The 16,786-nt window shown below is 43.6% G+C and overlaps 1 protein-coding gene across 4 annotated transcripts in view; it reads left to right on the top strand.

Annotated features, from left to right (window-relative positions):
- LSAMP (limbic system associated membrane protein) overlaps positions 1 to 16,786 on the top strand; it is a 1,352,562-nt gene that overhangs the window by 1,301,888 nt on the left and 33,888 nt on the right. For all 4 annotated transcript variants that reach the window (XM_073308901.2, XM_078848314.1, XM_073308909.2 and 1 more), the window contains one exon: positions 4,223 to 4,357. In XM_073308901.2, coding sequence (XP_073165002.1) covers positions 4,223 to 4,357 — 135 coding nt within the window. The remainder of the gene's footprint in view (positions 1 to 4,222; positions 4,358 to 16,786) is intronic.

The raw sequence follows: 16,786 nt of genomic DNA, 5'->3' as shown, positions 1-16,786 counted from the left end.
AGGACTTAGAATATTCACAGCTATTCACTGAAATGGAACCTCAATGATGGGGAGTGGCCGGAGAGGGGCTTTGACCTGGTCTTGGGGTTTTCCCACCCTTTGGCACACCTCACAAGACCAGACATAGGTAGAAACATCCTTGCCCATTCCCTCCCAGTGAAACGACTTTTCCAAATGGTCTTTGGTTCTGTTCACCCCAGCATGGCCACTAGGATGATTGTGGGCTAAGCTTAATAGCTTTACTCGGTACTTAGTTAGAATGACCAACTGTCTCTGCGGATGCCAGTCTTCCTGGTGTCCACCAGAAAAAGTGTCCTTGTATAAAAGTCCTCATTCTACAACAAACCTGGATCAATTAGAAGAGTTGAGAGGCAGTAGGTTGCTCCGTGCTGCCGTCCAAGCTCTCTGGAGGCTTTCTTCTGCTTCCTGTTCTGTCTGAAACTGTTCCCTTGATGCTGGAGACATCAGTTCCTCATTGGATTGTGGACCTGGGCTTGGTCCCTCTGGAAGCAATTCAGGTGATGGGGTTGTTTCCGTTGACTGTGAACCGCTCTCCACTGGTGCACTATGTTGGGGTTCAGGCTTCAGCTGAGCCTCTTGTGTAGGGTTATCTGCTGCTGCCGGTGCAGGTTCAGTGGGGCCCTCTGATGTTGGGGTTGCAAGTACTGGATTCAGTGCTGGCAATGGGTCTGGTGCTGGTTGTTCTGCCAGTTCCGGTTCTGGGACTGGCTCTGTCTGGATCTCTGGGACTGGATCCACTACTGATGTTGCAGACATTGGCATGGGGTCCGGTTCCATCACCTCTGCCTGGGTCCTGGTAGAAGTTTCCGGAATAGAACTAGGTGTGACAGCTTGCTTAGCCTGGCTGCGGGTGACCATTCCCACCCTCTTGGCTAGCTTCACATGATTGGCCAAGTCTTCTCCCAACAGCATGAGGATCGGATAATCATCATAGACTGCAAAAGTCCACGTTCCTGACCAGCCCTTGTACTGGACCGGCAACTTGGCTGTAGGCAAGTCAAAAGAGTTTGACTGGAAGGGTTGAATCGTCACTTGGACCTCTGGGTCGATTAAATTGAGGTCCACTAAGGAAGCATGGATAGCCGACACTTGTGCTCCGGTGTCCCTCCACGCTGTGACCTTCTTCCCGCCCACACTCACAGTTTCCCTCCGCTCTGAGGGTATCTGGGAGGTATCTGAGCCTGAGGACCTCTGGTGTGATTCCGGTGCAATGAACTGTAATCTGTTGGGGTTCTTGGGGCAGTTGGCCTTTACATGCCCCAGCTCGTTACATTTAAAACATCATCCAGCTGACAGGTCACTGGGGCAAGGTGGGTTGCTGGAGAATGGTGTGGCGGGATGATAAAGTGTCTGGAGTGTTCCTTGGTGTGTAGTTGGGTCCTTGGGCTGCCCCAAGTAGTAGGGTGTGGTCTGAGGGTGTCCCTTCTGGTATCCGCTCCAACTGCGACCAGAATTGTTCCTCTCTCCTCCATCCACCCGTTTTGTTCCAGTTTGACCCACCTCTCTGGTGTTCTGGGATTGCTCGTATTGATCAGTATAAGAAGCAAGACATTCTGCTGAGTCCATTTTCTTATCCCATAAACACTGTTTTATATCCTCCTTGGACATATTCAGGTATTGCTCCTGAGTCATCAAATCACACATTCCTTCAAAGCTAGTTAAACCCCTTCCTTTGAACCATTTATCTAACAGATCCTTCATCCGGTTTATATAAGCCACATTACTTAGTCCAGGTCCTCTCTTCAGAGCTCTTAATTTTACTCTGTAAGTTTCAGGTGTAACTTTAAATTGCTTTAAAACCAAATCCTTGAATTTATTATAGTCAGAAGCCTCCTCAATAGGCATCTTATTGAATATGTCCAGAGCTCTTTCAGTCAATTTTGTGACCAATGTGGTCATCTTGTGAGCTTCAGGAATTTGATGGAGTGTGCACAGTCTCTCAAAGGTGAGAAAATATTCAGCAATATCGCTGAATTCATCATACTGTGGACATAGTCGCTCCCATTTGTGGATTGTTGGGGAAGGATTGTTAGGGTTATTCGGTATATTCTGCTGAGACCTTTGCCTTCTCATCTCCAATGCATGCTTCCTCTCTTTTTCCCTCTTCTCCTTTTCTTTTTCCTTTGCCTCCATTTCTCTCCTGTGGGCAGCCTCCATTTCTTTCATGTTCCTTTTGTTTTTCCTCAGCTTCAAAGCTGGCTAATTTCAACTGCTGTTGAACAGTGCAGTCTGTCATCCTAACCTCTCTGTTTTTAACTAACTTTACACCCGAGAGTTAGAAAGAAAACAGGTCAGGTGCCAGCGAGGTTAGCTGAGCTTCTTAACCCTTTACAGGTGAAAGGGTTTTGCCTCTGGCCAGGACGAATTTTATAGCACTGTATACAGAAAGCTGGTTACTCTTCTTTTTATATTTATGACACACCTCCACAAAAGCAGGTCATGCAGCAGAGCGCTAGCTCTTTCTGCATCCATGCTAGAAGGTCCTGAAAATAAAATGCAGACTTACACAAAAGCAGATAATGATTTGGGAAACAGTGATTAGCTTCAAATTCATCGGAAATCTGGGAGCATTTGGATCTGGGTTTTGGGTCTGAATAGAAGAGGAAAGCTTATCCACTGCGGAAGAGTTCATTCACCCGGGTGTGGAATGGCTGCTCCCCTTTGAATACCGAGTTGCCCTCTCTGTGGATGATTTTACACATTGGGGGATTTTGACGAGTGGAGGAAAAACAAGAACTAGGAGTGGTGGTGCAAGAGAGAGAATCCTGAGCAGAGATTTATCAGTCCCCAAAGTCCCTATCCCTGGCGCAAAGCAAAGAGAATCTGGCTGGCGCCCTGTGTTCATCCTCCATTGTGTTTGGCTAATCTGACCTGGCTAACTTGCTTTGGCTAATACGCCACAGGAAACATATGCCTGTGCTCTGGGATGGTTCTGCCACTCTAGGGAATATCACTGGAACTGGAACCCCTGAGAGTGGGCCTAGCTACTGCTGCCACTCCGGACTTTGTGAGCCAGGGACTAATGCCCAGTCCACACAGACAGTGTTTGAAGCATATCCAGGAAGTCAGGGATGGAGTTTCAGAGGAGCTGCCCACCCACAGATGGGGTCAGACTTTGAAAAGAGCTCAAATGCCATTCAGCCACTTCAATGAAAAGGCAAGATTTTCAAAAGATCTCAGCCCTCATTAGCCCCCATTGACAACAACGATATCTTCTGGGCACTGAGCTATTCTGAACATCTGACCAGTGTGATTTAAAAGTGAGATTAGAATTGGATTTTTTGTTTTTGGCTTGAGTTTGTTTGCCTGTGCTATCCCGTTTGCAAACATTGCTGCGGCCATGCTCCAGAGCAGTGTTTGTACCCTGTTAAGACAGGAAAATACTCTCCCATCATGGTTTTGCCCAACATTGCTCATAATCCTTCTAGGGAGAGTCCAAACTTGGGTTCCAGAGTGATAGTGTAGATACACTAAATCCTAACACTGTACACTTCTATTGCACCTCCATCCAAGGATCTCAATGTGCTTTCCATAGGTTGACCTCACAACCTTCCTTGGAGGGGGGTATTATTAGCCACAGTTTGCAGATGGAGAAACTGAAGAATGGAGAGCTAGGGTTTGCAGTGATTATTGGTCTCTGTGGCTCATTTTTACTTTCCAAAAGCTGGTACTTCTCAGTGTGGAGGTGTTTCCAGGAAACTTAGTCCTGTCAATGGTGGTTTGGCTTGGAGGTTTGCGTTTTCAGAGACAGAAAATAATTCCACAACTTTTCATGGTCAGGGGGCTACAATATGTCCCAATTTATGATGGTCATAACTACCATAGAGCCAATTATAATCTGTCTGCCCTCCCTTGGTTTTCAAATACCTAGTCATTAAACTAATTTTGTCCTCGCAAGTTGGAGATTTTGCTTCTACGAATGTGTCTGATTCTGGCCACAAGGCTCAGTTTGGGCCAGTTTGTGGTGTTTGGCATTTGGCACTCCTTTCGCCCATCCTTTTTGTTCTCTAGAATCTAAGCTTTCATTTAAAAAAAAAAGTCTGTAACTGCTGTGGTTGCTGAGATAGCCTCTAAGTAGCTCCTGTCTGTCATTATTTCATGGATACTTGTGCCATGATCATTCACAGGTTACAACCAAAGAGACAGCTGCTAAAGTCGACATCACCTAACAACATCCTGCTGTGTATTTTTCTTCTCCTAGGAAGAGAATTTGAAGGCGAGGAAGAGTACCTGGAGATCCTAGGGATCACACGGGAGCAATCTGGCAAGTACGAGTGCAAAGCTGCCAATGAAGTTTCCTCGGCAGATGTCAAGCAAGTCCGGGTCACTGTGAACTGTGAGTATATTTGAACCAGATGGGATTGGGCTCCCATACCATGGTGATGGCAGGAAGAGGAGAACATCCTGGCATCCCCATAACCTGGGCCCTATTTCTTTTCAAAGGAAACATGATGGGAATTTCTACTGTTGGACATGCATGCCCTGAAATCAGAGAGACTCACCTGAGAGCAGACCTTATTCCTTAGACTTGGTGAATGATGTAAAAAAAGTATCTGTGAGGTTCCCCTTTCCCTCCCACTATAAGGGCCAGCACAGTCCATCTTTAGCCACTGACATTCAGGAGAACAGTACCATGAACAAAAAGAACAAGGAGTACTTGTGGCACCTTAGAGACTAACAAATTTATTTGAGCATAAGCTTTCGTGGGCTAAAACCCACTTCATTGGATGCATGCAGTGGAAAATACAGTAGGAAGATAGATATATATATACACAGAGAACATGAAAAAATGGGTGTTGCCATACACACTATAATGAGAGTGATCAATTAAGGTGAGCTATTATCAGCAGGAGAAAAAAAACCCTTTTGTAGTGATAATCAGGATGGCCCATTTCCAACTGTTGACAAGAAGGTATGAGTAACAGTAGGGGGAAAAAATAAGCAAGGGGAAATAGTTTTACTTTGTGTAATGACCCATCCACTCCCAGTCTTTATTCAAGCCTAAGTTAATTGTATCCAGTTTGCAAATTAATTCCAATTCAGCAGTCTCTCGTTGGAGTCTGTTTTTGAAGTTTTTTGTTGAAGAATTGCAACTTTTAGGTCTGTAATCGAGTGACCAAAGAGAATAAAGTGTTCTCCAACTGGTTTTTGAATGTTATAATTCTTGACGTCTGATTTGTGTCCATTTATTCTTTTACGTAGAGACTGTCCGGTTTGGTCAATGTACATGGCAGAGGGACATTGCTGGCACATGATGGCATATATCATATTGGTAGATGTGCAGGTGAACAAGCCTCTGATAGTGTGGCTGATGTGATTAGGTCCTATGATGGTGTCCCATCACCTAACAACAGATATGTAGATACCTGCACATCTACCAGTGTGATATATGCCATCATGTGCCAAAGCAATGCCCCTGTGCCATATACATTGGCCAAACTTCCTGCCCACACATCACACAGTTAATAAATAGTTCATAATGCTAGCCATATGTTGCTCTTTTTAGCAAGCTAGTCTAACATATGATTCAGCCCCAGTGCATGGTTAGGCCTGTGGTTACTTAATTTAAATGTATGCCCCAGATAAAAAGAAATAGTAAGAGGACCAAAAAAAATGCCACCATGGTTAAACAATAGAGTAAAAGAGGTGATTAGAGGCAAAAAGGCATCCTTTGAAAATTGAAAGTCAGATCTGACTGAGAATAATAGAGAGGAGCATCTGGCAAATCATGTGTAAGAAGTGTAATTAGTTAGGCCAAAAATAAATTTGAAAAGCAACTAATAAAAGACACAAAAACTAACAGCAAAAAAAAAAAAAAAGGACTCCAGAAGTAGGAAGCCTGCCAAACAATCAGTGGGGCCACTGGACAATCAAGGTGCTAAAGGAACACTCAAGGAAGACAAGGCTGTTGCAGAGAAGCTAAATGAATTCTTTGCTTCAGTTTTCAGTGCAGAGGATGTGAAAGAGATTCCCACACCTGAGCCATTCTTTTTAGGTGACATATCTGAGGAACTGTCCCAGATTGAGATATCAGTAGCAGAGTTTTAAGAACAAATTGACAAATTAAATAGCAGTTAGTCTGAAGGAACTCCGATATGAAATTGCAGAACTGCTAACTGTGGTATGTAACCTATCACTCAAATCAGCCTCTGTACCAGAGGACTGGAGGGTAGCTAATGTAACACCCATTTTTTAAAAAGACTTCAGAGGCGATCCTGGCAATCACAGACTGGTAAGTCTAACTTTAGTAGCAAGCAAATTGATTGGAACTATACTAAAGTAAAGAATTATCAGACACATAGATGAACACAATTTGTTGATGAAGAGTCGACACAACTTTTGCAAAGGGAAATCATGCCCCACTTATCTCTTAGAATTCTTTCAGGGGATCAACGAACATGTGGACAAGGGTGATCCAGTTGATACAGTGTACTTAGACTTTCAGAAAGCCTCTGACAAGGTCCATCATCAAAGTCTTGTAAGCAAAATAGGCAGTCATGGGATAAGAGGAAAGCTCCTTTCAGGGATGAGAAACTGGTAAAAGACAGGAAACAAATGGTAGGAATAAATGGTCAGTTTCATAATGTAGAGAGGTAAATAGCAAAGTCCCTCAAAGATATGTATTGGGACTAGTGCTGTGCAACATATTCATAAATGATTTGGAAAAGGGGGTAGACACTGAAGTGGCAAAGTTTGCAGATGACACAAAATTACTCAAGATGGATAAATTCAAAACTGACTGCAAAGAGTTACAAAGGGATCTCACAGAACTGGGTGACTGGGCAACAAAATGGCAGATGAAATTCAGTGTTGATAAGTGCAAAGTAATGTACCATGGAAAACATAATCCCAACTATACATACAAAATTATGGGGCCTAAATTAGCTGTTACCACTCAAAAAAGAGATCCTGGAGTCATTGTGGATAGTTCTCTGAAAACATCTGTTCAATGTGCAGTGATTAATAAGACTGGGACTTTTCAGCTTGGAAAAGAGATGACTAAAGGGGGATAGGATAGAGGTCTATAAAATCATGACTGGTGTGGAGAAAGTACATAAGGAAGTGTTATTTACTCCTTCTCATAACACACAAACTTGGGGTCACCAAATGAAATTAATAGACAGTAGATTTAAAACAAACAAAAGGAAGTATTTCTTCACACAACACACAGCCAACCTGTGGAACTTTTTGCCAGAGGATGTTGTGAAGGCCAAGACTATAAGAGTTCAAAAAAGAACTAGATAAATTCATGGAGGACAGGTCCATCAATGGCTATTAGCCAGGATGGGCAGGGATGGTGTCCCTAGCCGATGTTTGCCAGAAGCTGGGAGTGGGCAACAGGGGATAGGTCACTTGATGATTACCTGTTGTGTTCATTCCCTCTGGGGCACCTGGCATTGACCACTGTCAGAAGATAGGATACAGGGCTAGATGGACCTTTGGTCTGACCGAGTATCGCCGTTCTTATGTGGCAGTCAAAAAAAGCTAACAATGTTAGGAACCGTTAGGAAAGGGATAGATAATAAGAAAATATCATAATGTCATTATATAAATTCATGGTACGTCCATACCTTGAATACTGCATGCAGTTCTTGCAACCCCAGAGATATATTAGACTTGGAAAAGGTAGAGAGAAAGGCAACAAAAACGGTTGGGGTATAGAACATTTTCCATATGAGGAGCAATGAAAAAGACTGAGACTATTCAGTTTAGAAAAGACTAAGTGGGGATATGATAGAGGTCTATAAAATCATGACTGGTGTGGAGAAAGTGAATAGGAAAGTATTTATCCCTTCACATAACACAAGAACTAGTGAACACCTAATAAAGTTAACAGGCAGCAGGTTTCAAACAAACATAAGGAAGTACTTCTTCACACAACTCACAGTTAATCTGTGGAGTTGGTTGCCAGAGGATGTTGTGAAGGCCAAAAGTATAACTGGGTTCTAAAAAGAAGTAAATAAGTTCATGGAGGACAGGTCCATCAATGGCAATCAGCCAAGCTGGTCACGGGTACAACCCCATGCTCTGGGTGTCCCTAAGCCTCTGACTGACAGATGCTGGGACTGGATGACTGGATGGATCACTCGATAATTGCCCTGTTCTGTTCATTCCTTCTGAAGCATCTGGCACTGACCACTATCAGAAGACAGTATACTGGGCTAGATGGACCACTTGTTTGGCCCAGTATGGCCATTCTTATGCTGTTAAGTTCTTTCTTTGTTATGTGGACATACACCCCTGATAATGCTTTTATTTATATATATATTCTTTGTTAAACAATAATTAGGAATATATTTTGTAGGCATAGAATCCAAACAAGCATGTCAGTTCAAATAGTTGCTTACACTTAATGAATAAATGTATAACACTGAATGAATATATTTAACACAAATGAAAACAATTAGAGCTGGTAGAAAATTTTCCGAGGAATGTTTTTAGGTAGGAAAATGCTCGTTTGAAAAAATCAAAACAGTCCACAGAAATGTATTGATTTATTCAGCCTTTTGACAAAAATTATCAAAGTGATTCATTTCAATATGGTACAGTCGAAATATTTTGTTTCAATAAAGTCAAAATGCTTTGTCTGATAAAGTCAAAACATTTCAACTATATTGTTTTGACTTTTATGTTTAATATAATAGTTGAAGTATTTCAACTATTATGTCAAGTAAATCATAATGTAATACATGACATCTCTTAATACCATTATTAATTATTATTATTATTTTATTATGTTCTAATTTGAAATAAAAAAACAATATTTCAGAATTCCAACAGAATGGGAATTCTGGGCTCTAACCAGCTCTAAAAACAATAAAAGGACATGCAGCATATGCCCAGGAACCATCTCATTCCTCTCTGGACTTCACTTCCCAAACATCAGCACAAACTGTGCTAGGAAAATAGGAAAATCCAGGCTCAGAATCCCCTGCGTCCTTATCACGCAGGTCAAAGATGTTATGGAACACACAGTATGCATCCACGGCTACAGATCAGTGTCACTTTGCTTCATCACCATCTCCCCTTCTATCTTTGTCCTGGCAACACTACAAACTTCAGCTGATGCAATTTACCTTGGCATACAGCTTCCAAAGTTTGTATATCGCTCATGCAGGTGCATATTTGGCTCCTTGTGTCGACACTGTGTATAGTCACCAGGAGTCCTTGTGCTGTGGTGCACAACAGGGAGGTATCCCAGTGTGCAACTTGCATCATCCAGCATACTGTCTTTTGGGAAAATTTGGCACTCCATGCTGGGGCAGAAACAAATCACCCAGGGGTCACTGGGAGCAAGGGGTCTAGAGCCCATCATGCAACTTTCTAGATCCCCTACTGCCATCCATCTCCAATAATTTTCACTCCTTTTTTAAAATTCCACAAACCTGCACAGCCCTCCTCACTGTCCATGTTTTCTGACAGAAGTATGGAGCCCGCATATCTCTGCCCTGTTGTCATGAATGTTGCTAACATGGGATGAAAATCCTCCAGTATTTGCAGAGCCTCAGGAAGAATCACAGCAGCAGGGGACATGACAATTTCGTGGAGGACAGATTGCTGTGGGACATAGCGAAAATTAATTCAAGGTGGTTGGTGGCATTCATGGGACAGCTGCATATGATGGAGTGCCACTCTGGGTTCAATTAACAAACACTGACTGCTGGGATTGCATCATAATGCAGGTTTGGGATGACACGCGATGGCTGCAGAACTTTTGGATGCAACCACCCTCCAGCACATGGGCACCAGAATGACAGCTGCACCGATAGTAGAGACGTTGGTGGCGATCCCTCTGTGGAACTTTGCAATGCCAGATTGCTACCCGTCAGTGGGAAATCATTTTGAAGTTGGAAAATCCACAGTAGCAGCTATTGTCATGCAAGCGCGCAGGGCCATTAATCATCCCCTGCTATGCAGGACTTCGTCTCTCAGCAATGTGCAGGATACAGTGGATGAATTTGCAGCAATGGGGTTCCCAAACTGTGGTAGGGTGATAGATGGCATGCATGTCCCCATTTTGGCATCAGACCATCTTGCCACACAGTACATCAACAGAAAGGGCTACTTTTCTAAGGTTATGCAAACTTTAGTGGATCACCGAGTACCTTCTATGTTGGCTGGTCAGGGAAAGTGTCACATCTTTAAGAACACAGGACTGTTCAGAAAGCTACAAACAGGCACTTTCTTTCCCAACTGGCACATTACCACTGGCGAGTTGAAATGCCAGTAATGATCCTGGGGAACCCAGCCTACTCCTTACTCCACTGGCTCCTGATGCCATAGACCAGCCACCTTGATAGTACCATGGAAAGATTCAAGTACAAGCTCGGCAGGAGCAGATGGACAGTTGACTGCGCTTTTGGAAGATTGAACAGATTCTGGCATTGTTTACTTACAAGATCAGATCTCAGTGAAAAAAATATCACAGTGATTATAGCTGCCTGCTGTGTCCTGCATAATATTTGTAAGGCAAAGGGGGGAAAGTTGCTGACAGGGTGGAGGTGGAGCGGCTGTCTGCAGACTTTGAACAGCCAGCCACAAGAGCTCAATCAGGAGCTATGAAGCTGAGGGAGGCTTTGAAAGAGCACTTTAACAATCAGCCAGAGTAATGTGATGTGGTGGACTGGGCTTTACCTGGCCCTGAGAGCAATTAAGAATTGTGTGGTACTTAGTGTACATCTATGAATATAAAACTGGTAATGCACCTATTAATTTTGCAGTGCTTGCTATACATTCATGATTATTACACTGTGTTTGTTACTGATCCTATGAGTTCTGTCATCCTGTACAATAAGAAGTAGTGGGTGCATTCAGTAACGCTATGCCTTCTGCAGCATGTGTTTGTAAAGTATTACAGATAATTATTTACCAAAAAAATGATTTTTATTGCATACCAGAACCAGTGCAAAAAAGCAATGTGCGGTTAAAAAGACATTCGATAAAAACTTCTGAAATAAATTAACAGAACAGAACGTAACAAGGGGAAAGAATGTTCATATCCGTTTCAGTCCACTTCTGCTGAACATACACCAGCCATGGCTCTCACAGATCAGTCTATAAGAAGCTGTGGTTGTGCTAACTGTCCCCCAGAGTGAAGTGTTAGGGGTAGGGATGTGGCTTCTGATACCATGTGGAATATGGGAACTACAGGCCAGTCAGCCTCACCTCAGTCCCCGGAAAAATCATGGAGCAGGTCCTCAAGGAATTAATTCTGAAGCACTTAGAGGAGAGGAAAGTGATCAGGAACAGTCAGCATGAATTCACCAAGGGCAAGTCATGCCTGACTAATCTAATTGCCTTCTATGACGAGATAACTGGTTCTGTGGATGAAGGGAAAGCAGTGGATGTGTTGTTCCTCGACTTTAGCAAAGCTTTTGACACTTTCTCCCACAGTATTCTTGTCAGCAAGTTAAAGAAGTATGGGCTGGATGAATGCACTATAAGGTGGGTAGAAAATAGGCTAGATTGTCGGGATCAACGGGTAGTGATCAATGGCTCCATGTCTAGTTGGCAGCCAGTATCAAGCGGAGTGCCCCAAGGGTCGGTCCTGGGGCCGGTTTTGTTCAATATCTTCATAAATGATCTGGAGGATGGTGTGGATTGCACCATCAGCAAGTTTGCAGATGACACTAAACTGGGAGGAGTGGTAGATACGCTGGAGGGTAGGGATAGGATACAGACGGCCCTAGACCAATTGGAGGATTGGGCCAAAAGAAATCTGATGAGGTTCAGCAAGGACAAGTGCAGAGTCCTGCACTTAGGATGGAAGAATCCAACGCACCGCTACAGACTAGGGACCAAATGGCTAGGCAGCAGTTCTGCAGAGAAGGACCTAGGGGTTACAGTGGACGAGAAGCTGGATATGAGTCAACAGTGTGCCCTTGTAGCCAAGAAGGCCAATGGCATTTTGGGATGTATAAGTAGGGGCATTGCCAGCAGATCGAGGGACGTGATCATTCCCCTCTATTCGACATTGGCGAGGCCTCATCTGGAGTACTGTGTCCAGTTTTGGGCCCCACACGACAAGAAGGATGCGGAAAAATTGGAGAGAGTCCAGCGGAGGGCAACAAAAATGATTAGGGGACTGGAACACATGACTTACGAGGAGAGGCTGAGGGAACTGGGATCGTTTAGCCTACAGAAGAGAAGAATGAGGGGAGATCTGATAGCTGCTTTCAACTACCTGAAAGGTGGTTCCAAAGAGGATGGATCTAGACTATTCTCAGTAGTAGCGGATGACAGGACAAGGAGTAATGGTCTCAAGTTGCAGTGTGGGAGATTTAGGTTGGATATTAGGAAAAACTTTTTCACTAGGAGGGTGGTGAAACACTGGAATGTGTTACCTCGGGAGGTGGTGGAATCTCCTTCTTAGAAGTTTTTAAGGTCAGGCTTGACAAAGCCCTGGCTGGGATGATTTAATTGGGGATCGGTCCTGCTTTGAGCAGGGGTTGGACTAGATGACCTCCTGAGGTCCCTTCCAACCCTGATATTCTATGATTCTATGTTGGCGGGGGGGAGGGTGTAATGAGACGCTAAAATGGAGTTCCTCATTGACTTCAAAGGGAGACCAGCTCATGATTGTTGAACCTGTAGGTAACAGGAGAGTGCAGCATCTGTGTTTTCTGCTGGAGAAGCCTCATTATGTCCTGGTGCATCTCCCTCTCCGATTCCTGGGTCTTTCTCCTGTCCACTCTTTCCCTCTCCATACTGTCTGCAATATTCATCCTCCAGGCCCTCTGTCTGATGTAGCACTGGCTTGAAGGATCTCCCTGAAGCTGTCATCCCAAGTCCTCTTTTCTCTCCACCTTATCATGGTCTGGCATTCCGTGGGCATGGAGGTTGGGGGGGACTGCTCAAGGCTGCATTGGCAACAACTTCAGATAAAATACATAGAGGTGCCATTGTCAGTATAGTCACATCGGAAAATGAAAGTTAAGTTTCAGAACTCCCTTCCCTGGCTCCCCTAAAGTTTTAAACAAAACATGTTTATTGATACTTCAGTCTTAAAGCACTACTCTTCAGCCCCAGCCATGGTGAGTATGGCCCATGGCATGGTGGAATGAGGAGGGAATGGTTTGTTTGCATGAAACAATACAATTTTGACCCCTATTTCCATGAGTCTGAGTGCAGGGCAGTGCCACGGAGCACTCACCCTATTTTCCACAGGCAGTGGTGATTTTAGCTCATATGTTATTCTTGTGGGTAACGAAGGCACAGAGAGCACACAGAGCTGCTGCTAGCATCCTCATGCCACCCGAGCCCATGTGTCACTAGCCTGTTTACTGCAATGCTGCCTGCCAAAGTCATCGTGGACTGGCATGGGGAAGTATCCTAACATGGAGGAAAAAATAAGGCTGCCATCCCCAGAAAACTTCGGGAGAGGATTGTGGAGTACTTCCATGGAAGTTTCATCAAGACCTCTCGGGAGGATTCAAGGGACATCCCTGTGTATATAAATAAACTGCTCCAATGCCAAATGCAGTGGTAAAATAACCTCTGTTCCTACTCAAGACTCCCCTGTTTATGCATCCAAGGATTGCATAAGCTCTTGTGGTCACGGCATCATACTGGGAGCTCTTATTCAGCTGATTATTGACCACAACCCCCAAACTTTTTCAGACTCATGGCCTCCCAAGACAGAGTCCCCCATCCTATATGGATGACCTACATTCTTTGTTCCTAGATATATACATTTACATTTAGCCATATTAAAGCACATATTGCAAGCATACATTTGCATGCAATCCAGATCACTCTGAATCAGTAACATGTTCTCTTTGTTATTTAGCATTTCCCAAATTTTTGTGTCAACTGCAAACTTTATTGGTGATGATTTTGTTTCTTTCCAGGTCTTTGATAAAAATGTTAAATAGTCTTGGGCTAAGAACTTATCCCCGCAGGACCCCACTCAAAACAGACCCATTCCCTATTTACTGTTACATTTTGAGACCTATCAGTTAGCCAGTTTTTAATCAATTTAATGTGTGCCATGTTAATGTTATATTCTAATTTTGTAATCAAAATGTTGTGTGATAGAAAGTGAAATGCGTTACTGAAGTCTATGTATATTATATTAACACTTACCTTTATCAACCAAACTTGTAATCTCAGCCAAAAAAAAAAATCAAGTTAGTTTGACAGGATTTATTTTCCATAAACCCATGTTGATTTGCATTAATTACATTGCCCTCCTTTAAGTTCTTTATTAATCGAGTCCCATATCAATTGCTCCATTATCTTGCCCGGAATCAATGTGAGGCTGAGAAGCCTTTAATTACTCAGGTCATCCAGTTTACCTTTTTAAAAACTGCATAACATTAGCTTTCAGACAGGCTTCTGGAACTTCTCCAGTGCTCCAAGACTTGCTGAAAATCAAGGTGGTCGGTTGGGTGGTTGCACACAACAAGGGAAAGCTGTTCGGTGTGCTCACTATGCTGGGCAATAAGGAAAGGGCATTTCAAAAATGCACAGGGTTTTTAGAGGGAGGGGTTTCTCCCAGTCTCTGTGACCCATGGAGTTCACAACTGAGACCAGAGCAGTCAGTGTCGGGCATTGTGGGACAGTTGCTGGATGACTGGTACAGTCCACATAGGTCATGCAGTGTCGACAGTAGCATTGTGTTGACCACAGTAGGTCAACAATGGCTCAGCACCTTATGGACAGGTGGTGTCACTGCATCACCGTAACGAGGCGCCTACCTTGGCGGGAGACAAATTTGAATGTAGAAACATGCACAGCTAGGTTGATGCAAGGCAGTTTACCTCAGCCTAACTTTGTAGTGTAGACCAGGCCAAACAAAGCACCCCCACACATCATTCTCTTGTTGTTGTTGTTGTTGTTGTTATTATTATTATTATTATTATTATTATAGTAGTACCTTGGAGCCGCAGTCATGGACTAAGGGCCCTTTGTGATTAGCACTGTATAAACAGAACAAAATGACATCCCCTGCCCCAAGGAGCTACATTTCTGGCATGACTGGGCCAAATAGTTAAATCGCCATGTGTCAACCTCATAATCAGAGTATGGCTTCCTCAGCCAAGGGTCCCTAAGTATCACAGCTGACGCAAAAATAATATTGACATCCCTGCTAAGTGGCGAGAATAGAATCCCTTCCTATACAGGCTTGAATTCCTTAATTATCTGCAAAATGAACTGTCCCAAGCCAGCCTGAGTTTATATCCAGGAAGCACCCTTTCTGATCCACCACAGCCTGCATAAACACAGAGTAGTAGGACAGGACTAAATGTGTGGCCTGAACAGGATGGGACTGGGGGAGGCAAGAAGGGACAGAGTCAGGGGATAAAGCATTGGGAAGGCATATATATCACATATACCATAAGTATATGTGATATTTTATAATCATTTTCTCTGAGTGCCCATATCTACATGCAACATTATGCCCATATCTGCGTGTGACATTATGTGTCTTATCTTCTCTTATTGTCCTGGCTTGCCATCCCCACCTCTGGTTTCTAAAATGAAGTGCCCTTTTCTATTAAATAGCATCAATCATAATGAGATTACTACCTAAAGACTCACTCTCCATGTGTGCAGAAAACATTTACGCTTCTCTTGTGTGAGAGATCAGGGGTTGCAGATTCTTCACAGGCTTCATAACATTATCATAAGCACAACCAGCCCCCACAACATCAAGAGAGCTGTCAGTTTTAGAGAGAGGACTCTTACAAGAGCCTGCTCTTAAGTGATGGCCAAACCTCCAAAAGCCCCCAGGAGTTATTTGAATAATTATCCAAAAGCATAGATGCTTATCCACAAGTCTTGGGTCTTCAGGTCAGGCCAGAAACCTCCCAAGAAGAGATTTTTCTTGTAGAGATTTCCATTTCATCTGCGGCTGGAAATGCCATGGGAAGAATCCTCCTCACAGGATGCTGACTCTGCTGTGCCCTACAGAGCCTGAAAGTGCGGGGAGCAAGGGCAATTCAAACCATAACCAAAAGGAAAAACATTCTTTGAACCTCAAAACATGCTCTTGTTTATCTCCCATTTTGGTTGATGTGTCAGGTCAGTTCTTATTTTATTTAGGGATGGGCCTGAATCAAAATCCCTGGATCTGACTGCCTCCAAACTTTGAATCTGGATCTGGCTCAGCTGGCCCCACCTGTATAAAGGGGCCAAACCAAAACCCAGGGTGCAAACACCCTCAAACTTACGGGAAGGTTAGATATGGATCCTACTTTTGCCACTCAGGCCCATCATTTACCTGAACCAATTGGCAATTCCTAGTCAATATGATTCAGGACAAAATTCTCTTCCCCAATCCACACTATGGGTCCACTATTTATTCTGCACACACAATATCATGCTCAAACACAACAGTGCTGGACTTCTTAGAAGACAGAAAGACTTGCTATTGATAGTAGTGTGAGTTGCATAGGATGAGTGCAATATTTAGGAGCTGCCTCCAATCCTGGGGAGAGAGCTGCAGTGCAGGCTGATGAGAATTTGATCCTTGGGGGTTATATTTCTTGGAAAGTTGCTATTTTAGGCAAGTGCTATTTGCAGTAATAATACCTAATGATCTAAGTCTGAAGTACTGGCAGGGTGGCCTTCTGTCCCGGGTTCCAGGAGAGCAACTGAGATCTGCTGCGTTATCTGTACTTTCCGTCCCAAAGTTCAATCTGCATCAGGCTGGAGGAAGCAAGGCTTTCTTAGCCATAGGACTGGCTGGAGAACTGTGACAAATCCATGTGCTGTGGAGCACAGATAGCCATAATTTAGTCTATAAATTACACACACACCT

This window comes from Lepidochelys kempii, chromosome 1, assembly GCF_965140285.1.
Source record: "Lepidochelys kempii isolate rLepKem1 chromosome 1, rLepKem1.hap1, whole genome shotgun sequence".
In the NCBI taxonomy this organism is placed as follows: Eukaryota; Metazoa; Chordata; order Testudines; family Cheloniidae; genus Lepidochelys; species Lepidochelys kempii.
The sequence above is the reverse complement of the archived record's forward strand: the minus strand, read 5'-3'. Positions and strand labels throughout refer to the sequence as shown.